Source organism: Ahaetulla prasina, chromosome 10, assembly GCF_028640845.1.
Source record: "Ahaetulla prasina isolate Xishuangbanna chromosome 10, ASM2864084v1, whole genome shotgun sequence".
NCBI lineage: Eukaryota > Metazoa > Chordata > Lepidosauria > Squamata > Colubridae > Ahaetulla > Ahaetulla prasina.
The window spans coordinates 32,042,776-32,062,597 of NC_080548.1; the positions used below are offsets into that span (position 1 = coordinate 32,042,776).

The 19,822-nt window shown below is 47.6% G+C and overlaps 1 protein-coding gene across 6 annotated transcripts in view; it reads right to left on the minus strand.

The window, feature by feature from the left end:
- NOVA2 (NOVA alternative splicing regulator 2) overlaps window positions 1–19,822 on the minus strand; it is a 44,712-nt gene that overhangs the window by 16,316 nt on the left and 8,574 nt on the right. For all 6 annotated transcript variants that reach the window (XM_058196009.1, XM_058196008.1, XM_058196007.1 and 3 more), the window contains one exon: window positions 6,487–6,630. In XM_058196009.1, the coding sequence (XP_058051992.1) occupies window positions 6,487–6,630 (144 nt within the window). The remainder of the gene's footprint in view (window positions 1–6,486; window positions 6,631–19,822) is intronic.

A 19,822-nucleotide genomic window follows, 5' to 3' on the forward strand; every position in this document is an offset into this window, starting at 1 on the left:
CTGCGTGGAGGGGGGGGAAAAAAATCACATTTTAAAATGGGACTTGGCAGCTCTGGAAGGGGTTGAGGTCGGCTGGGTCCCTTTTCTTAGAAGGGGTCTCGGCTTGGAGGGACAAGCGACCACAAACCGCTTCGGATAGTGAGATGGGCAGCATATAACTTTAAATCAGGCAGTCCTCGACTTACAACGGTTCACTGAGTGACCGCTGGAAGGAACAGCAGCACTGAAAACAAGTGATTGGTGACCATTTCTCGCACTTATGACCAGCATCCCCCTGGTCACGTGATCAGAACTGAGACGCCTGGCAAGGGACTCGTATTTATGACGGTGGCAGCATCCCGGGGTCACGTGATCCCCCTTCTGACAAGCAAAAACCAGACTGAAACTGCGTGTCTAACTTTACGACTGCCGAGATTCACTTAACAACCGTGACAAGAAAGGTTGTAAAACGGGGCAAAGCTCACCACAGCTGCCTCGCTTAACAATCGAAATGTGGGGGGAGGAGGGCAATGGTGGTCGTAAGTCAAGGACCAGCCGCCAATAAAATCCAGCGCAAAGAACAGAAGCATTTGGGAAGAGGACCCGCTCGCTCGATCCACCCTGAAGGATTCTGGATTCAGGGATCTTGCAAACAAGAAAGATTTTTCGCTCTCACCTGCTCCCTGATCCCACTTCTTGCAAAAGAAGGAGCCTGAGGCTTCTGGACCCCCCATCCTGTTTTTAGGGACCCCCAAATGGAGGGCCCAGCTTGCTTGCCTTCCCTTCCCTTTTGGGTGAGAAAGACACAACAGCCGAAGGTTTATTTTACCGGGATTCTCTTTTCTTTGGCTGTGTTGAGACCCAAGGTCCAAAGGCAAAGCCAAACAGCCCCAGGGTCCTTCCGCCCTTGGGAGGACCTGGCCACGCCCACCTGGCTCCCTGGCCCCGCCCACTGCAGTTCTGGGTCTCCCCATGTGGCCGGCTTGTTATTTAGAGGCGATGATGCCAGGGGTGGCCAGGACTTTGGGGCATGCAAAGCAGCGGGGGCTTTGGAAGGGGAAAAATGGAAACTCTGCTTTTGGGGGCAATAGAAGGTGGTGGCAGCAGGGAAGGACTGCACTTTGCCTGGGGGGAGGAAGGGGAGGGGGGAGGAGAAGGGGAAGGGGAATGACAAGGAGAAGGAATGAAGGAAGAGAAGGAGGGAAGGGGGAAGGAATAGAATAGAACAGAACAGAACAGAATAGAATAGAATAGAATATAGAATAGCATGGAATTCTTTATTAGCCAAGTGAGATTGGACACACAAGAAAAAGGAGAAGGAGAAAGAGAAGGAGGAAAAAGGAAAGCAGAAGGAGGAAAAGGAGGAGGAGATAAGGATGTCTAGAAGGCTGAACCCTCCAGCAAATTGCTTGCCCCCACTCAACACCCCACTCCCATCCCCAAGATGGGTCCCGCATCCTCGGCTTCTCTTCCCCGGCTTGCGATTGCCATGGCAACCCACAGAGGCTCTCCCCGCCCTCCTCCTCCCAATCCGTGGCGGCTGGCCTCCAGGGCCCATTGCCACGGCAACCGGCACCCCCTCATCCGCAAAAAGGAGGCAGCTTGGTGGGGGGAGGGGAGGAGGCTATCGCCAAGGCAACCAGAGGATGATGAAAAGAGGGGACCACTTTGCCCACGTGGCCTCGGCAGCCCTGCCGTCTTTTGCTGGGGTCTCATCCAAAGCCGGCTGTGGGGGAGGGGTGAAAAAGAGGCATGGGGAGGAGACAAACCATCCCCCCAACCTACCATATTGGAACCCCCAGAATCTGATATTGGGAGGGGGAGAGGCATTCCCGGTTGATGGGAAGCTGCCCTGATGGATGTGTTCCTGAGCATGTGCAGAATGTGCTCTGGAATTAAGGAAGAGACACCTCCCACCTTCGAGATAGGGCTCCCCCTGGTTAATTGTCCCCACTGTTACCACGTTTCTCCTTAACACCAGGTGGCTTCTCAGAATAGAACAGAAGAGAACAGAACAGAACAGAACAGAACAGAAGGAATGAAGAATTTAGAACAGAACAGAACAGAATAGAATAGAAGGAATGAAGAATTTAGAACAGAACAGAACAGAACAGAACAGAAGGAATGAAGAATTTAGAACAGAACAGAACAGAACAGAACAGAAAGAATGAAGAATTTAGAACAGAACAGAACAGCACGTGATTCTAGAGGCTTTCTAGGAGCTTGGGGAGGGCCAAAATGGCCTTCCCCCACTCCCAGAGGCCCTCCGGAGGCCAAAAACAGCCCGTTTCCTGACTTCCAGATGTTGGCAAACGGGCTGCTTCTGGCCTCCGAAGGACCTTCGAGGGGAGGTGGAGAAGCAGAGGTGGGTTTCAGCAGGTTCTGACCAGTTCTGGAGAACCGGTAGCGGAAATTTTGAGTAGTTCGGAGAACCGGTAAATACCACCTCTGGCTGGCCCCGCCCCCATCTCTTCTCTGCCTCCCGAGTCCCAGCTGATCAGGAGGAAATGGGGATTTTGCAGTAACCTTCCCCACCAGCAAGCCACGCCCACCAAGCCATGCCACGCCCACCAAACCACACCCACCAAACCACACCCAGAACCGGTAGTAAAAAAATTTGAAACCCTCCACTGCTCTGGAGCTTGGGGAGAGCAAAAAAATGGCCCACCCCTGAGGCTGGAAAAAGCCTGTTTCCCAACCTGGAAGGCCCCAAAATCAGCTGGCGCGCTGGAGCTGAGCTAGGGCAATGCTCGTGTGCCAACCGATATGGCTCCGCGTGCCACCCGTGGCACACGGGCCATAGGTTCGCCCCCATGGCCCTATTCCATTTCAGACAAACGGCTGTCCAGTCTCATATTAAAAACCTCCAGGGGTGGAACACCCACAAGCTCTGGTGGCAAGTCGTTCCACTGGCTAATGGCCCTCAATGTCAGGAAATTTTTCCTTCATTCCAGGTTGCTTCTCTCTTTGATTACTTTCCATCCATTGTTTCTTATCCTGCCTTCTGGTGCTTTGGAAAACAAGTGGACCCCCAAATACTGGAAGACTGCTCTTCTGTCCCCCACCCCCACCCCTTCTTTTCTCGAGACTGGCCGGACCCAATTCCCGCAACCGTCCTTCATCGGCTTCCAATCGTCCCGATTGGTTCCAGGCCTCCCCACCCCTGAAGGGCTGCCTCCCGTGTCCCGTGTCCTGCCCGTCACCTTATCACCAGGCCCGTTTCCTGCCATTCAATCTGTTTCCCCCCCGCCGGCCGGTCCAGCCCTGCCCAACCAGCCCTTCCTGTTTCCTTTCCGTTCACTCAAAAGTTCCGTGGCTTCAATACATCCCACACCAAACTTCTGCAGAGGGTCCCAAGCAAAAAATGCTTCCAAGGATGCAAATTGGGGGGCGCAGGATGATTGTAGCACCCCTGGTTGGGATCCAGAGGGGGCCCCTCCCTTATTTTTTGGCAGGCTGCCACTCCCTCCCCTTTCCAAATTAGGGGTCCGGATTTTTAAAACACAGATTTTAAATGCCGTTCTCTTCGGCAACAGGAAATTGGAAATCTGGGCTGAGCTTTTCGTCTCTGCTTGCAAAAGTGAGGTTCCTTTTCCAGAGCCAGCAATTCTGTACAGGGAGTCCTCGAGTTACGACCACAACGGAGCCCAAAAGTTAGGTTGCTAAGGGAAACGTTTGTTAAGTGAGTTTGGCCCCATTTTAGGAATTTTCTTGCCACGATGGTTAAGTGAATCTGGCTTTCCCATTGACTCTGCTGGTCAGAAGGTTGCAAAAGAGGAGCATGTGACACGGCGACCGTCATAAATATGAGTCGGATGCCAAACGCCTGTATTTTGATCACCTGACCTTGGGGTTGCTGCAACGGTCAAAAGTGTTGAAAAACGGTCCTAAGTCACTTTTTTCGGTGCTGTTGTAACTTCGAACCGTCACTAAATGAACTGTTGTAAGTCAAGGACTGCCTGAATTTCTGCTTGAGGCTGTGAAGCCTTGTCTTGCAGGGGCATGATGGGAATTGTAGTCCCAAAGCCCCCCGAGAGGTTTCTGACGTGGGAAAAACCAGTCTAGCTCTCTCCATCCCCCTCCTCCTGGCCTTGGACCTCTTCCTTTGCATCGAGCTTTCTGCCATTTCCCTGCCCAGACCTGCCACCCTCGCCAACCCTCCGGCTGGCACCAAAAGCTGCCCTTCAAATCTTCAGAGAAGGCCCAGCCGGCAGAAGGAGCTGCAAACCACTGGATTTGTCAGCTGGACAGGCCGAGATTTTTGCAAAGGCAGGGAGCCTTTTTTTTTTTTTTTCAAATGCCCCTGAAGCGCCAGGCGCTGTCAAGGGCACCTGGCTCTGCCTCTTCTTCGCACTACATTTCCACAGCTGCCAAAATCCTGTCAAATAGAGAGGGGTTCCCTTCCCCTTAGGAGGAAAAGGGGAGGGGAGGGAAGGGAATGGGAGGGGGGGGGCTCCCTCCCGGAAGCTGCCGGCAAATAGGGCACCTGCTCCCCATCGCCATGGCAACACCATCCAGGCCAATTTCTTCCTCTCTCTCTCATCCGCCCAAGCATCCTTTTTTTAATTTATTTTTTTATTCTTTTTTTTTGCATCAGGGAGGATTTCCCGGCCTCTCTAAACCAGCTATGGAGGGTTGAGAAGGCAAAGCGGCTTAGCGGAGTTGCCCCACCCGAAGGTTGTATGTCCTTCAATCCCAGCTGGGATTAAAGAGACCCAAAAAAAGAGAGCAGGAGAAGGGACACGCATGCTCATCCGGTCCTCGCTGCAGCCTCCATGCTCCCAACCCCTTCTGTTCTGACCCAGCTCCCCAAACACAACAAACCCTCTGTAGTTGAAGCAATGATTCCTTTATGAGGAGCATCAGCAGCCCCGGCAATACGTTTCTCTCTCACTGCAGGTGAACAAGTCTGGCCGGCCAGTAGATGAATAGTGGTCTGCCACACCTATTCATCTCCACCCCCTGCCTTTTATCCCCAGAGCTAGGGTGGGGCTTCGCTAGCAGCAGTGGCGAGGAGAGGAGAGCAGAGGAAATCTATGGGCCGATCCCAAGGATCGGCCCATAGATTTCCTCTGCTCTCCTCTCATCTGCCTTCTAGCATCCACGTGTCAGGCCCTGGACCCAGCTATTCCTCCTCTTCCTCATCAGCCACTTCCAGACCTGGGGGCTGTTGACTCTCCATCTGAAGGCTTACGGCCGGCCCAGGCTCTGCCTCTGTGTCGCTCTCTGTGAGCTCCATTCCCTCTTCCCCCTCGGAGCTCTCAGGTTGCCTTGATGGAGGCCCTGTCTCCCACGCCTCCTCTTCCTCTGATTTGGTTGCTGGAGGGGCCAGGGGCCGACAGGCCACAACACTGTGCCAGTCTGAGCCCGGGGTGCCCTCCTGCACATCCTGCAGCCTTCTTTGAATATGGAAGGATAGGATTTGGCACCATCCAGACAGAGAAAGGCCTGGGCAGGGAAATGAACACAAGGCTAGATGCAAAGGAAGGGGTCCGAGGCAGGGGTGAAATCCAGCAGGTACTGATAGGTTCTGGAGAACCGGTAGCAGAACTTTTGAGCAGTTCAGAGAACCGGTAAATGCCACCTCTGGCTGGGTCCAGAGTGGGCTGGGAATGGAGATTTTGCAATACCCTTCCCCTGGAGTGGGGTGGGAATGGAGATTTTGCAGTATCCTTCCTCTGCCATGCCTACCAAGCCACACCATACCCACCAAGCCATGCCCACAGAACCGGTAGTAAAAAAAATTTGGATTTCACCACTGGTCCGAGGTCATGAGAGGGGAGAGGGGAGAGACCAAGACTTGCTTATCACTGTTGAGAAACCTCTGGGGGCTTTGGAACTACAACTCCCATCATGTCCCTGCAAGACGAGGCTTCACAGCCTCAGCAGAGCTCAAGCAGAAATACAGCAAGTCAGTGTTTCTCAAACTTTAAGACCTGTGGACTTCAACTCCCAGAATTCCCCAGCCAACTAAGACAATTAGCAGTTGGAACTCCATGCGCCTTAAAGTTCACCAGCACAATGCCTGGGGAATTCTGGGAGTTGAAATCCACATACCTTAAAGTTCACCAGCATGCTGGCTGGGGAATTCTAGGATTTGAAGTCCTCTGGGGTTTGGGACTACAACTCCCATCATGCCTCTGCAAGACGAGGATTCACAGTCCACGCAAGGTTCAAGCTTCGATACAGCAAGTCCTTCAGTCAATGCTTCTCAACTGCGGCAACTTTAAGATAAGTGGACTTCAATTCCCAGAATTCTGGGAGTTGAAGTCCGCACATTTTCAAGTTCGCTAGCATTCTGGCTGGAGAATTGTTCAATTGTGATGGTAAGCTGAGGACTAACTTGTACTCCATTTTGGAGTCAATATTCAATCCAGAAATGTACAAAACGCCCTACAATATTCAGGGGGAAAAAATTAAATCGTATCCCGGGAGCAAAAATAATACCTGCTCTTTGTAAGCCTCTCCGCTGCGCATGGCTAGAGAAAGGCGGATTGGTCCACTCACCTGGATAGAAATCCTTGGATTTGGAGAGCTTAATGGTGGCTCCCGTTTCCTTCTGCAATTGGACGATGGTCTGGCCCCCTTTGCCGATGATGGATCCGGCAGCATAGCTGGGAATCAGGACCTTAAGGAAGTACTCGCCATCTTCTGCGGGAAAGGAAACAAGAGACAACATCTTGTGAGGTATTGCAAGAATTCCTGATCAAGGGAAAGCCACCCCGTTCTCCGGCTGTCATGAACCTGCGAAACGACGACAGCTAGTCCTCGACTTATGACAGCTGATTTAGTGACCCAAGTTGCGACGGCACTTAAAAAAGTGACTTATGACCCGTTTTCATAACTTACCATCCTTGTAGCATTTGGATGCTTGGCAAATGCTTCATACAGATAATCCTTGGCTTAAGACCACGATCGAGCCCCAAATGTCTGGCGTTCAGGGAGACATTTTGTTAAGTGAGTCTTGCCCCCTTTTTACGACCTGCCTTGCCACGGTTGCTAAGTGAATCACTGCAGTGGCTAAGTTAGGAATCCAGTTGTTAAGGGAATCTGGCTGCCCGTAGACTTTGCTTGTCCGAAGGTCGTAAAAGGGGATCACCTGATCCTGGGACACTGCAATGGTCATAAAAGTGAGTCAGTTGCCAAGCAGCTGAATTTTGATCACATGACCATAGGGATGCTGCAAAGGTTGTAACTGTGGGGGGGAAAGGGTCCTAAGTCCCTTTTTTCAGTGCCTTCATAACTTTGAACAGTCACTAAATGAACTGGTCGTAAGTTGAGGACTTCCTGTATTTACGACAGTGTCCCAGGGTCGTGTGATCCCCTTTGGTGACCTTCTGACAAGCAAAGTCAATGGAGATTCGCTTAATGACCATGTTACTAACTTAGCAACCGCAGTGATTCACGTAAGAGCTGTGGCAAGCGAGGTTGTAAAATGGAGCAAAACTCGCCTGTCTTGGATAGCAAGGGATATTTCGAGCTCAATCGAGGACTACCTGTACTGTGGTTTTTAGCCTTTGAGGCCCATCAAGGAGTTGTGTCATTTTGTGTAACTTTCAGACGAAAACGGCAAAGGGTGATAAGAGGGCAGGAAACTGCAGCTGGGATCCAGTCTTTTTATTTCTTTTTATGCATTTATTAGACTAGAGGCGACACTGGGCAGCTTGCAAACATTCAAAGCCAGTAAACGTGAAAATAATAAATAGCAACAACAAGGATAATAATAATTTTTACAATTAAAAGACAGGGAGGAAGGGAGCGAGGTACACACAAGGAGAAGAGAGGTCTTCTCTTAACCCAACATCTTTCCCCCATAACTGTAGCCCCAAGCATCAAATTAAGGACCCCTACAAATAAATTATTCTGCAAAAAGCTAAGTCACATTCTCCGGGGACCAGCCCATTCCACAACTCCCCTAATTCTCCAACTCAGCAGTGAATCTGGAACAACAATCAACAACTTAATAGCCAACAAAACCCTAATTAACAACTAAAAGCTACACATAACCAGGCACCATCTAAATACAATGGTTAGAACAGTCAGAATAACAGAATAATAGAGTTGGAAGGAGCCTTGGAGGTCTTCTAGTCCAACCCCCTGCTCAAGCAGGAGACCCTATGCCCTTCCAGACAAATGGTTATCCAATCTCTTCTTAAAAACCTCCAGTGCTGGAGCATCCACAACTTCTGGTGGCAAGCAGTTCCCCTGGTTAATGGTTCTCACGTTGGTTCCATCCATTGCTTCTTATCCTGTCTTCAGGTGCTTTGGAAAATAGGTGGATCCCCCCTCTTCTTTGGGGCAGCCCCTCAAATATTGGAACACTGCTATCATGTCTCCCCTGGTCTTTCTTTTCATTAAACTAGAGATACCCAATTCCAGCAAGCAATTTTTGTATGTTTAACCCTCCAGTCCCCTAGTCCTCCTTGTTGCTCTTCTCTGCACTCTTTCCAGAGTCTCAATATCTTTTTTATAATATGGTAACGCAGTGCACACATTCCAGAGAATGAGCCCAAAACCTCCTGGTTGGCCCCCGGGAACGACTCAGACTGGATCCTGCAACATTATCCCGGGACACTTATACTTACCTTTGTTCATCACTGTATTTATTTATTTATTTATTTGCTTGCATCCTGTCATTTCTAATACTGTTGATTATTACAGGGTGACCCAGGTATCCTTAAGGGCCAGAAAGCAGGAAGAAATCTTTCTCAATATTTTGAGAAGGACGGCTTCTGGCAAAAAGACTTCCCAGCTTTCAAAGTCGCACATTGAAACAGAGCATCAAAGACCTTCAGTGACAGTTTTAGGACCGGTGGGGCCGTAGTTGGAGAAACTTCAGCAGCCCAGAAGGGGGCCCGAGGAAGACAATTATGACCCTGTCGAGGCCCGCAGGAACAAAATTGAATTTTCTGCCTGTGTTTTAAGGCACAACATGCTTCCTAACTGCCTTTTCAACCTTGTTCCCATCAATCCCACTCAGCTTTTCCCAAAACCCACCAGTTTTGCAAAGCCAAAACAATAAAACATCCACCTTGCTCTGCAACTATGAAGAGGAAGAAGAGCTACAGAAGGAACAAATATCACTGGTTTATTTGAAAGACGGGGCTTCCTAAACCTGGTATCCAAGTTTCTTAAAAGATGCCACCTCTCTCCTTTGATCTATTCTATTCTATTCTATTCTATTCTGTTCTATTCTATTCTATTCTATTCTATTCTATTCTATTCTATTCTATTCTATTCTACTCTACTCTACTCTACTCTACTCTATTATCCCTATAGTTTATAGAATAGAATAGAATATTTTATAAAGCCTATTCTATATTTTATTCTATTCTATAAACCCTATAAATAGTATAGGGTTTCCTGCTGGGGCGAAGGTTGGACTAGAAGACTCCAAGCCAAGGTCCCTTCTAATTCTGTTGTTATTCAGTTATTCTACATTCCATTCCATTCCACAACCTTGAGGACTAGAAGCTTGACTCTGGTTCTAAGTCGAAGGAAACGCCTTTTCTTCCTCACGCCCTTTGCCCCCACCCTCACTTTCAAACTCCTCTTCAGGGCAGTCCTCCAGAAAGTCAGTGGCGACGGTGGTTTTCTTACACTTGTGTGAATGGGGACGTTTCGTTCACCCTTGCATTGCAATCCAAAAGAACTTCTGCTATTTCCAGCGCCAGGGGAAAAAAACCCAACAGTCCTGAAATGGCAGGTTTGAAGCAAAGTGGCCTTGCCGTAATTTAATAATCCGCAGCATAATTGAGTTTGCTCTGTCTGCTCAAAATGAGAGTTTCTTTAAGGGACAAAAAAAAAGAAGAAGAAGAAGAAGAAGAAGTAGAAGAATGCTGTTACAATTTCATACAATCTCAAGCCAGCTGAGTTGGGACGAGCACGCTAAGCCATTGGCCTCCAGGGCTGTGCTTAAAATATTATTATTATTATTATTTATTTAATGTATATTAATTTTACACAGGGGTTTGCCTTGACTCCCTAGCTCAAGCCTATACTTGGATACAGTTGGTGGAGAAAATTGCTGCCACCTTATCTACTCTCTTGATCACCGAAATCAGGGGTGTCAAACTAATGTGTCCTGCAATGTGGTCGGATCTGCGAAGAGGAAACATGCCAGCAGTTTGGGGAGTGGCGTCAAACTAGCCACGCCCACCCAATTGGCCACACACCCCCATCAAGGTCAACCTAAGCCCTGATGCGGCCCTCAATGAAATTGACTTTGACACCCCTGGCCTAAATGGATGCGGTTCGGTTTAGAGAGGGACAACTCAGCATTCGGGATCCCGAAACTGTTAAACTGCATTCTTGAATACAGGCTAGTCCTTGACTTACGGCCATTTGACGAGCAAACCGTTCGACAGTGCAACGGCACTGAAAAAAGTGACTTGTGATCGTTTTTTTTCACACTTGAGACCCTGGAGGGAACCCGGTGGTCAACCTCTGATCGAAATTCACACGCTTGGCAACAGACCGTCAGACGTTTGGCAACTGACTCATAGTTATGATGGTCGCAGTGTCCAGGTGATCCTCTTTTGCGACTTTCTGGCGAGCCAAGTCCATGGGGAAGCCCGATTCCTTTAACCACCGTGTGCCTAATTTAATGGCTGGAAAGGTCGCAAAACTCACTCGGCAGCTGCCTCACTTGGTAACAGAAATGTGATGCTGAACTGTGGTTGTAAGCCAAGACCCTTTATTTCCTTGTATTTCTGATCATCATCCAATGCATCGGCACGGTTCAAGGCACCTGTGGAGTCTGTAAGCAAATGACTTCTCTCCATCCATCCTGTTTGCAATCCCCTCTACACACACACACACACACCATCGTAACGACGACAAAAAAATTAAATCTGGTTTGGCGATTGTCCGGGGAAGCATATGGCGAGCGGCGCAACGGGCATGGGGGAGAAAGTCTGCGCTTATCCGGCACTCCAAATCCGTCCCTTCACTTTCGCTCAGGAGTATCTATTTTTACCTGACCCGAAACGGAGGGGTTGCTCTTGCACACCCAGCTTACTCCAGAAGGAGGCTAACCTACTTCTCCTCCTGCCTCTCTCACCTAGGCTGGGGGAAGAGGCGATGGCTAGGCTGGTGAGAAGCCCATGGGACCTGCTCCCACCGCTCCTCCTCGGGTTGCAAAACTCCAGTTGCTAAATGAAAGCCTTCCATTGAGAGAGAGAGAGAGAGAGAGAGAGAGAGAGAGAGATCAGATCCCTCGTTCGCAACAAAAATCCCACAGCACAACCAAGCACGTGTGGTTTTCCTTGGCGGCCTATAGAAGGCAAGGTGAGGATCCCTACGGAGACCTTCAGGGCTGTTTAGGATAGAAGAAAAAACAGCGATGGGGATTGTTGGATGGAGAACCCTTTAAAGCAGGGGTCTCCAACCTTGGCCACTTTAAGCCTGGCAGACTTCAACTCCTAGAATTCCCCAGCCAGGGGGAAGTCTGCCAGGCTTAAAGTTGCCAAGGTTGGAGACCCCTGCTTTAAAGGACCTCTTGGAAGTAGGAAATCTTAAACTCCTTTTTGGGCACAAGACTAAATTGGAAATTCAGAATAGAGCTGGAAGGGACCTTGGAGGTCTTCTAGTCCAACCCACTGTTCAAGCAGGAGAACTTATACCATTTCAGCCAGGTGTCTGTCCAATCTTTTCTTTGAAACCTCTGGTGATGAAGTGCTCACAACTTCTGGTGGCAAGCTGTTCCACTGGATAATTGTTCTCACTGTCACAAAACTTCTCTTTTAATTCCAGATTGCTTCTCTCCTTGATTAGTTTCCATCCATTGTTTGTTGTCTTGCCTTCGGGTGCTTTGGAAAATAAGTTGAACCCCTCCTCCTCTTTGTGGCAGCCCTTCAAATATTGGAATACTGCTATCTTGTCCCCACTAGTCCTTCACTGGCGAAACCCAATTCCTGCAACGGTTCTACAAATGTTTTTGTCTCCAGGCCTTTAATCATCTTAGTTGCTCTTCTCTGCACTTTTTCCAAAGTCTCAACATCTTTTTTGTAATGTGGTGGTGACCAAAACTGGATGCAGGATTCCAGGTGAGGCCTTACTAAGGCTTTATCAAGCGGTACTGATTCTTGATAAAAATAAACTTGGCCTAATCCAAATCTTTGCAGTTTTGCAAAACAGACTGGATCATAAACTGGATCCCTGGAATATAGTGAAACATATTTACAAATCCTCTAGCTACACAGAGGTTAAAATTATCCAGACTTTCAAACAGTGCAAGCCTACGGGCTGGGAGGCCGCCTTTAACCGATGGGAGCTAAGCGATTTGCACAAACAGAGATTAGAAATTGGGTGCACGCTAGAGGACTGGCTGACAAGAGATGGATGGCAGGCAGAGCAAAGCAAATTTTTCCTTTGCAGCAATCCAGAATTTATTGGAAGGCTTGCAGCTCAGGGCTCCTGCCTTAAATAACTTTGCGTAAAAGTAAATGCACTTGCCGACAAAGAAATTGATCCATCCACTCCCCTGCTTGCAGTGTCAGCCAGCCTGAAGCTCTTGCTATGCTCCAAAACTTCAGGGCAGACAAAATCCTCTTAAAATCCAGAGTGAGAGTATCTAGAGCAGGGGTGCCCAACCTTGGCAACTTTAAGACTTCAATTCCCAGGATTCCCCAGCCTGCTCTAGATACTTTCCTTTCACTCTGGATTTTGAGAAGTTTGGCCTAAAAATACCCTTCCTTTTTCCAGAAGACTTTGCAATCTTCTTCCCACAATCTTATGAAAATGTCTTTTAATTTTTTTTAAAAAAATATCTAAACCTTTATTGGTTTTGGAAATAATTCAAGGCAACGAACATACCTGATTCTCCTTCGTTCTCATGTTTTGCACACAACAACTACCCTGTGAGGTGGGTTGGGCTGAGAGGGTGGGATTGGCCCAAAGTCATCCAGCTGGCTATCATGCCTAAGGCAAGACTAGAACTCTCACCTCTTGGGAGTTCTAGTCCTACTATCATGCTTAAGGTGGGACTAGAACTTATTGTCTCCTGGTGATTGGCCCAGAGTCACTCAACCAGTTACATGGGACTAGAATTCCCCATCTCCTGGCGATTGACGCAGAGCTACCCAACTGGCTTTAATGCTTAAGGCAGCATGGCTGGCTGGGGTATTCTGGGAGTTGAAATCCACAAGACCCCTTGATCTGGGCATCTCACAAAGACAGAAAAGTCATCGCAGTGTCTAACCAGCCTTTTTTGTTTGTCTTGGAGCCTGGGAGTTGAGAATAACAGATGTTCTGTTTACTTCCTGGAAAATAACTTGGTTTCTTTAAAAGATGCTTTCTGTTGCCCTTGGTTACCTTAAGAATCTGGTCCTTTCTCCTTCAGATGTTTGTTTTTGAAGCTGGGCCCAGGAATTGTGGCACACACATGGGTTTTCCTACAAAAGGACAAGGGTGGTGGGGTTTCCCCCCCCCCCGATACTTGCAAGCATCAAAAAATCCTAAACCCTAAAAGTGAATATTGTATTTCAGCTGCCGACGCTTTTACAAACAGACTAAGGGCGGTGGGTCCCTATCAATATATATTAAAAGGGTGTCAGTTAACCAGGTTTAGTGTATGTAAACCTAGTGTTTAATCCAGTGTTTCTCAACCTTAGCAACGTTAAGATGTCTGGACTTCAAATCCCAGAATTCTCCAGCCTGCATGCACCAATGTCAATCCTAGCATTCCTCAGTAAGCATGCACAGACTTCAACTCCCAGAATTCTCCAGTTAGCCTGCATGGACTGCAAGTCCCAGAATTCCCCAGCCAGCGGCATGAACGTAAAACTCCTAGAATTCTCTTGCCAGCATGCATGAACTTCAGCTCCCAGAATTCCCCAGCCAGCTTTCTTAATAATGTCTGTATTAGTTCTGATGTTGCTTTTTCCCCCTTCTCCCACTGCATGGCATCAATCCTTACCGATGCCTGTCGCCAACAAATGCACCAGTAGTGGATTTCAAATCCTGGGCTACCAGTTCACTATTGGGAGCGTGTGGTGTTTCTACGCATGCGCAGAGCATTTTTGATGATGTCTGGGCGGGTGGGCAGAGCCTTCCGCCGCCGCCACTATCAGCTCACCCAAACTGGTAGCGGCCCACCACTGAAATGCACCCATCTCAGCTTCCCTCCTGCGTGACTGTAGCCTTCAAAAGGGTCACCTGGGCATCCCTCCAGATGACATGTTTAAACCATTAACTTGGGTTAACTACCATGTGCTCCAATTTAAAAACAAGCCATCTTTAAAGACCCTTCCTGCAATGACCGTTCCTGGGTTGCTTCGAGCACATACAAAAATACACATTTCAGAGCCATGTCCTGATTATAAAAGCAAACGAGGCACAAACATTATGGAAAATATAGTATTTCCTACACCTGCACCACAAACACACAGACACACACACATGTATACAAGAGATTCAGAGTCCCAAAGGTGCTTTTGTTCTAAGAGGCAACTGGACTTTCTGGTTTTTCTTTGAAGTGGTTTCGCTTCTCATTCGAGAAGCTTCCTCGGCTTCTGGAGATTCAGAGAGACACTCAAGGTTGACAAATACAGGTACAGTTGGTGCAGTTCATTTAGTGACCATTCAAAGTTACAACGTCACAGAAAAAAAGGGACTTATGACCATTTTTCACAGGTCATGGGATTTACATTTGGATACTTGACAGCTGGTTCATATTTATGACGGTCGCACCGATTCCCCTTTTGCGACCTTCCGACAAGCAAGGTCAAGGCGGGAAGCCAGATTCACTTAACAACCGGGTGACTCATTTAAGCACGGCCGTGATTCGCTTAACAAACGTGACAAGGAAAGTCGGGAAACGGAGCAAGACTACATAAATCACAAATGTCTCACTTAGCAAACATAAATTTCCGTTGGGCTCCGTTGTGGTCGTAAATTGAGGATTATCTTTAAAGTTGCTAAGAAAAACGTTGGCTTTCAGGAATATTATGAGAGATTGTGCTGCAATAGTTACAATCTGGTTTTTTTTAAATTATTATTATTATTATTATCTCTTTTATTCATTAAACATGAGACTCAGTCAACTGAACATTTAAAAATGTGTCACAAATACAATTGAATGGTGCTAACGGTTGATACGGGTTGCTGCCAGCATCCTAGGTATCAACCAAGTATCTTCTTAAAATAGATGATGGTGATGATGATGATGATTTTGTTAGTGGGCCACTTGGAAATAAAAGTGGCTTCTCGTGAGGAAGATGGGGAGAAACGTAACCAGTGGTGGGATTCAAGTAATTTAACAACCGGTTCTCTGCCCTAATGATTTCTTCCAACAACCAGTTTGCCAAACTGCTCAGAGAGTTGACAACCGGTTCTCCCGAAGTGGTGCGAACCGGCTGAATCCCATCACTGAATGTAACCACTTCTATTCTTGGACGTCTTTGCTTTCCTGCTGTCTTGACACCCACACGAGGTTCCCTTGAGGGTTTCTCTAAGCAGAGGGATCTTCAGTCCAAATCCACTTAAAAGAATTCCCTCTCTCAGGTGGATTAAAGCAGCTAAGTCATTAGAACTGTCTCGGAGCCCAAGCTGATCAGCCAAGAGAAAGTGGCTTTTCTCCCATCTGACTCCTTCGTGACTTTTCAGGCCTCCTCTGAAGATTTCTGAAAAGTTTGGTCTAGTGGTTAAGACACCAGGCTAGGAAACAAGAGACCATGAGTTTAAATCCTGGAAAACCAGCGGAGTGACTTTGGTCCAATCACCAGGAGACTGTGAGTTCTAGTTCCGCCTCAGCCATGAAAGCCAGCTGGGTGACTTTGGGCCAATCTCCAGGAGACTGTGAGTTCTAGTTCCACCTCAGCCATGAAAGCCAGCTGGGTGACTTTGGGCCAATCTCCAGGAGACTGTGAGTTCTAGTTCCACCTCAGCCATGAAAGCCAGCTGGGTGACTTTGGGCCAATCTCCAGGAGACTGTGAGTTCTAGTTCCACCTCAGCCATGAAAGCCAGCTGGGTGACTTTGGGCCAATCTCCAGGAGACTGTGAGTTCTAGTTCCACCTCAGCCATGAAAGCCAGCTGGGTGACTTTGGCCCAATCTCCAGGAGACTGTGAGTTCTAGTTCCACATCAGCCATGAAAGTATAGCTGGGTGACTTTGGGCCAATCTCCAGGAGACTGTGAGTTCTAGTTCCACCTCAGCCATGAAAGCCAGCTGGGTGACTTTGGGCCAATCACTAGGAGACTGTGAGCTCTAGTTCCACCTGATGCATAAAAGTATAGCTGGGTGACTTTTGGCCAGTCTTTCCCTCAGCCCAACCCACCTCACAGGGGTTTGCTGTTGTAGGGAAAAGAGGAAGAAGAAGCTGTGTCGGTTATGTTCGCTGCCTTGAGTTGCAAAAATAACAAAGATAGGATATAAATAAATAATAAAAAATTAAAAAAACCCTCCTCTCTACCCTTTGCACCCTGCCAGGATTCTCCCTGGCTTGTAAACCCTGGGTAAATCAGAAAGCCGTCCTCTTGAAATGGAAGTAATTCCATTTCAAGGCTTCTCCTTAATATTAGGAGTACCTGGCCTCCTCATGTTGCCAAAAGTCACTCTCCATTTAATTAAAACTGGGGAGAAAGTCTTGACCTCCCTCCCTCCCCCCCCCACTCAATGTGACTGGGTGACCTTGAGCTCTAAAAATAATTCTTCTTTTCTTCATCATCCAGCTTTTAGTTCTGCCTTCTGCCTTTCAGTTACTTTTTTTTTCTTTTTAGTTTCTTTTTAGTGCTGTCTGTTGATCACCCAGCTTTTAATGTCTGGCTCCAAATCATGGGGCTCCCCAACTTGGCAAGGTTAAGACTTGTGGACTTCAACTCCCAGAATTCCCCAGCCAGCTAGAATAGAATAGAATAGAATAGAATAGAATAGAATAGAATAGAATAGAATAGAATAGAATAGAATAGAATAGAATAGAATAGAATAGAATTCTTTATTGGCCAAGTGTGATTGGACACACAAGGAATTTGTCTTGGTGCATACGCTCTCAGTGTACATAAAAGAAAAGATACCTTCATCAAGGTATCAAGCTAGAGCTGGCTGAGGAATTCTGGGAATTGAAGTCCATTCCCTTTTAATTTTGCCAAGGTTGAGAAACGCTGCTTTAGGAGATGAGCGAGCTCAACTGCAGCTTCAAGCAATCCCGTGTTCAGTTTCCAGCATCTCCCGACAAATCGGCTTAAGGGGCCTTCTTAAACCCACGGCCACCATCGCCGCTCGGATACTGCCACACATCTCTTGCTTGTCATCTCAGTATCCTCCACAGGCACCCGGGCACGCCCGCAGCAAGTCTCCCCCTCCCGGACTATCAGCAATGGAGCGAACGGCGGAGAGGCTACTAAAGACGAGAGCCCGCTCTGCCAAACCGATAAACCGGGGCAAGACGAGATCGATCGACGCCGTTTACTTGGCGCAAATGAAATGGCCCATAAGAACAACCCCCGACCGATTGTAAGGCGGAAGGACCGATACCGTCCCTCAGTGCGCCAACTGGTCCTGTGGACCCTTCCATCTGCCAGGCCCAAGAAGATTCTTCCGCCCTTTTGATTCTGATGGAAGCCGGAAAGAAAACCACCGGGTTGAAGGCGAAGAGCCCAGATTCTCCTGGAGAAATCTGCTCTGAATTGGCTGGAGAGATCAACCCAATAGGTCTATGGAGACTCTCCGTCGTCCTGGTTGTCCCAAAAGTGCTTTTTCAAGAGCCAACTGGACTCTCTGGTTTTTCTTGGAAAACATTTCGCTTCTCATCCGAGAAGCTTCTTCAGCTCTGACAGAAACCACACTTCAAACCCAAGAATACCCGAAGACAGAAGCTTGTCTACCCCAAGGATAAAACACCCAGACACAAACTGAGCAACGTGGTATACGCAGTACCATGCAGGGAGCCATTTGAAGATCTGTATATAGGGGAAACAAAACAGCCACTTCGTAAACATGTGGCACAACATAGGAGAACAAACCTATCAGGACTAGATGCAGCGGTCCATCTGCAAATAAAAGACAAAGGCCATTCTTTTGAAGGGAGCAAAGTCCACATTTTGGACAGAGAAGAATGCTGGTTTGAAAGAGGGGTCCAAGAGGCCATCTATGTCAAAATTGCACAGCCCTCCCTCAACAGAGGGGAAGGGATATGATATCATCTATCTCCAGTCTACAACACAGATCCTTTCAGCAGTTCCAAGAAGACCCCACACCCATTTGCACCACTCAGGTGACCCTGAGGACACAGATAAACCTCCAGGTGACCTCAACGAATACAGGTAGTCCTCGACTTACGATCACAACTGAGCCCAAAATTTACATTGCTAAGTGAGAAGTTTGTTAAGTGAGTTTTGCCCTGTTTTTATGACTTGCCACAGCTGTTAAGTGAATCACTGCAATAGTTAAGTTAGTCACACGGTTGTTAAGTGAATCGGGCTTCCCCATTGACTTTGTTTTGCAAAAGGGGACCACGTGACCCCGGGGAAACTGCAACCATCATAAATGTGAACCTGATGCCAAGCATCTGAATTTTGATCACGAATTTTGAATGGTCACTAAATGAATGGATGTAAGTCGGGGACTACCTGTAGGGGGAGAGCGCCAGGCAAACCCACCACTGGGAAATCAAAATCCTTTCTGAAATTGGCTTCCAAATTACTGCCAGGAAAACCACAAGGTTGTGTCCCTGAAATTCACCGATCACAAGAAACTATTGTTAGAAACACTGGTACCAACCTCAGAACTGACCTGCCCAGCGAGTGCCAAATATTTTTGTGAGTTCAAGGCGCTGGGTGAAATCTATATTTGAGATCGATAGGCTGGTTAGCCATTATTTTCCCCTTTGGTTCATTCTTTGAGAATCGTGGCCAAAGCAAATCGGTAGCAATCACAAATAGGATATCTTGAGATTTCGGGAAACGGCCTCTTTGTTGGAATTTGATCTATTCCCAAACCCTTTAAGCCAGTGATTCTTTAAACTCCGTCACTTTAAGACGCGTGGACTTCAACTCCCAGAATTCCCCAGCCAGCATAGAATTCTGAGAGTTGAAGTCCACATGTCTTAAAGGGACCGAGTTTGCATAACACTGTAAGACCCTGATAATACTTTTTTTTTATTTGCATTTATATCCCGCCCTTCTCCGAAGACTCAGGGCGGCTTACACTATGTTAGCAATAGTCTTCATTCTATTTGTATATTTATATACAAAGTCAACTTATTGCCCCCAACAATCTGGGTCTTCATTTTACCTACCTTATAAAAAAGGGAAGGCTGATTCAACCTTGGGCCTGGTGGGGCTTGAACCTGCAGTAATTGCAGGCAGCTGCTGTTAATAACAGACTGCATTAGCAGTCTGAACCACAGAGGCCCTTTTAACTCAGTGGAAATGTCCGTTTCATAAAAACCACTTTTAGCCCATTTTGGATAATTTACTCAGGTTTGGTAAGCACTGATCTATGGACTTCAATTCCCAGAAGTCTTCAACCAGCAAGGCTGCTGCTAAGAGTTCTGGGATTTAAAGTGTAGTCATTCTGTTCCCTTTGGGTTTTTTGAGCATGACAGTTCTCATATTAATCCAGTTGGAAGGGCCTTGGACATCACCAAGTCCAGTTAGGCCCTCCACCAAGTCCAACCATCTTCAGCATTGACATCTGCCATCACCAACATCAAGTCAACTTCCTCTCCAGTCAAATTCATCACGACAGCATCCCTATAAAGGAGAATATTTGTAGCTCAAGGTTGACATGAGGGGTCCTTGGTGCTCTCTGAGCTTAATGGTTTTCTTGCAGATGTTTCATGACCAAACTAGGTAACATCATCAGTATCCCTGCCAGTTGGCCATCCAACTGCTTAAACACTT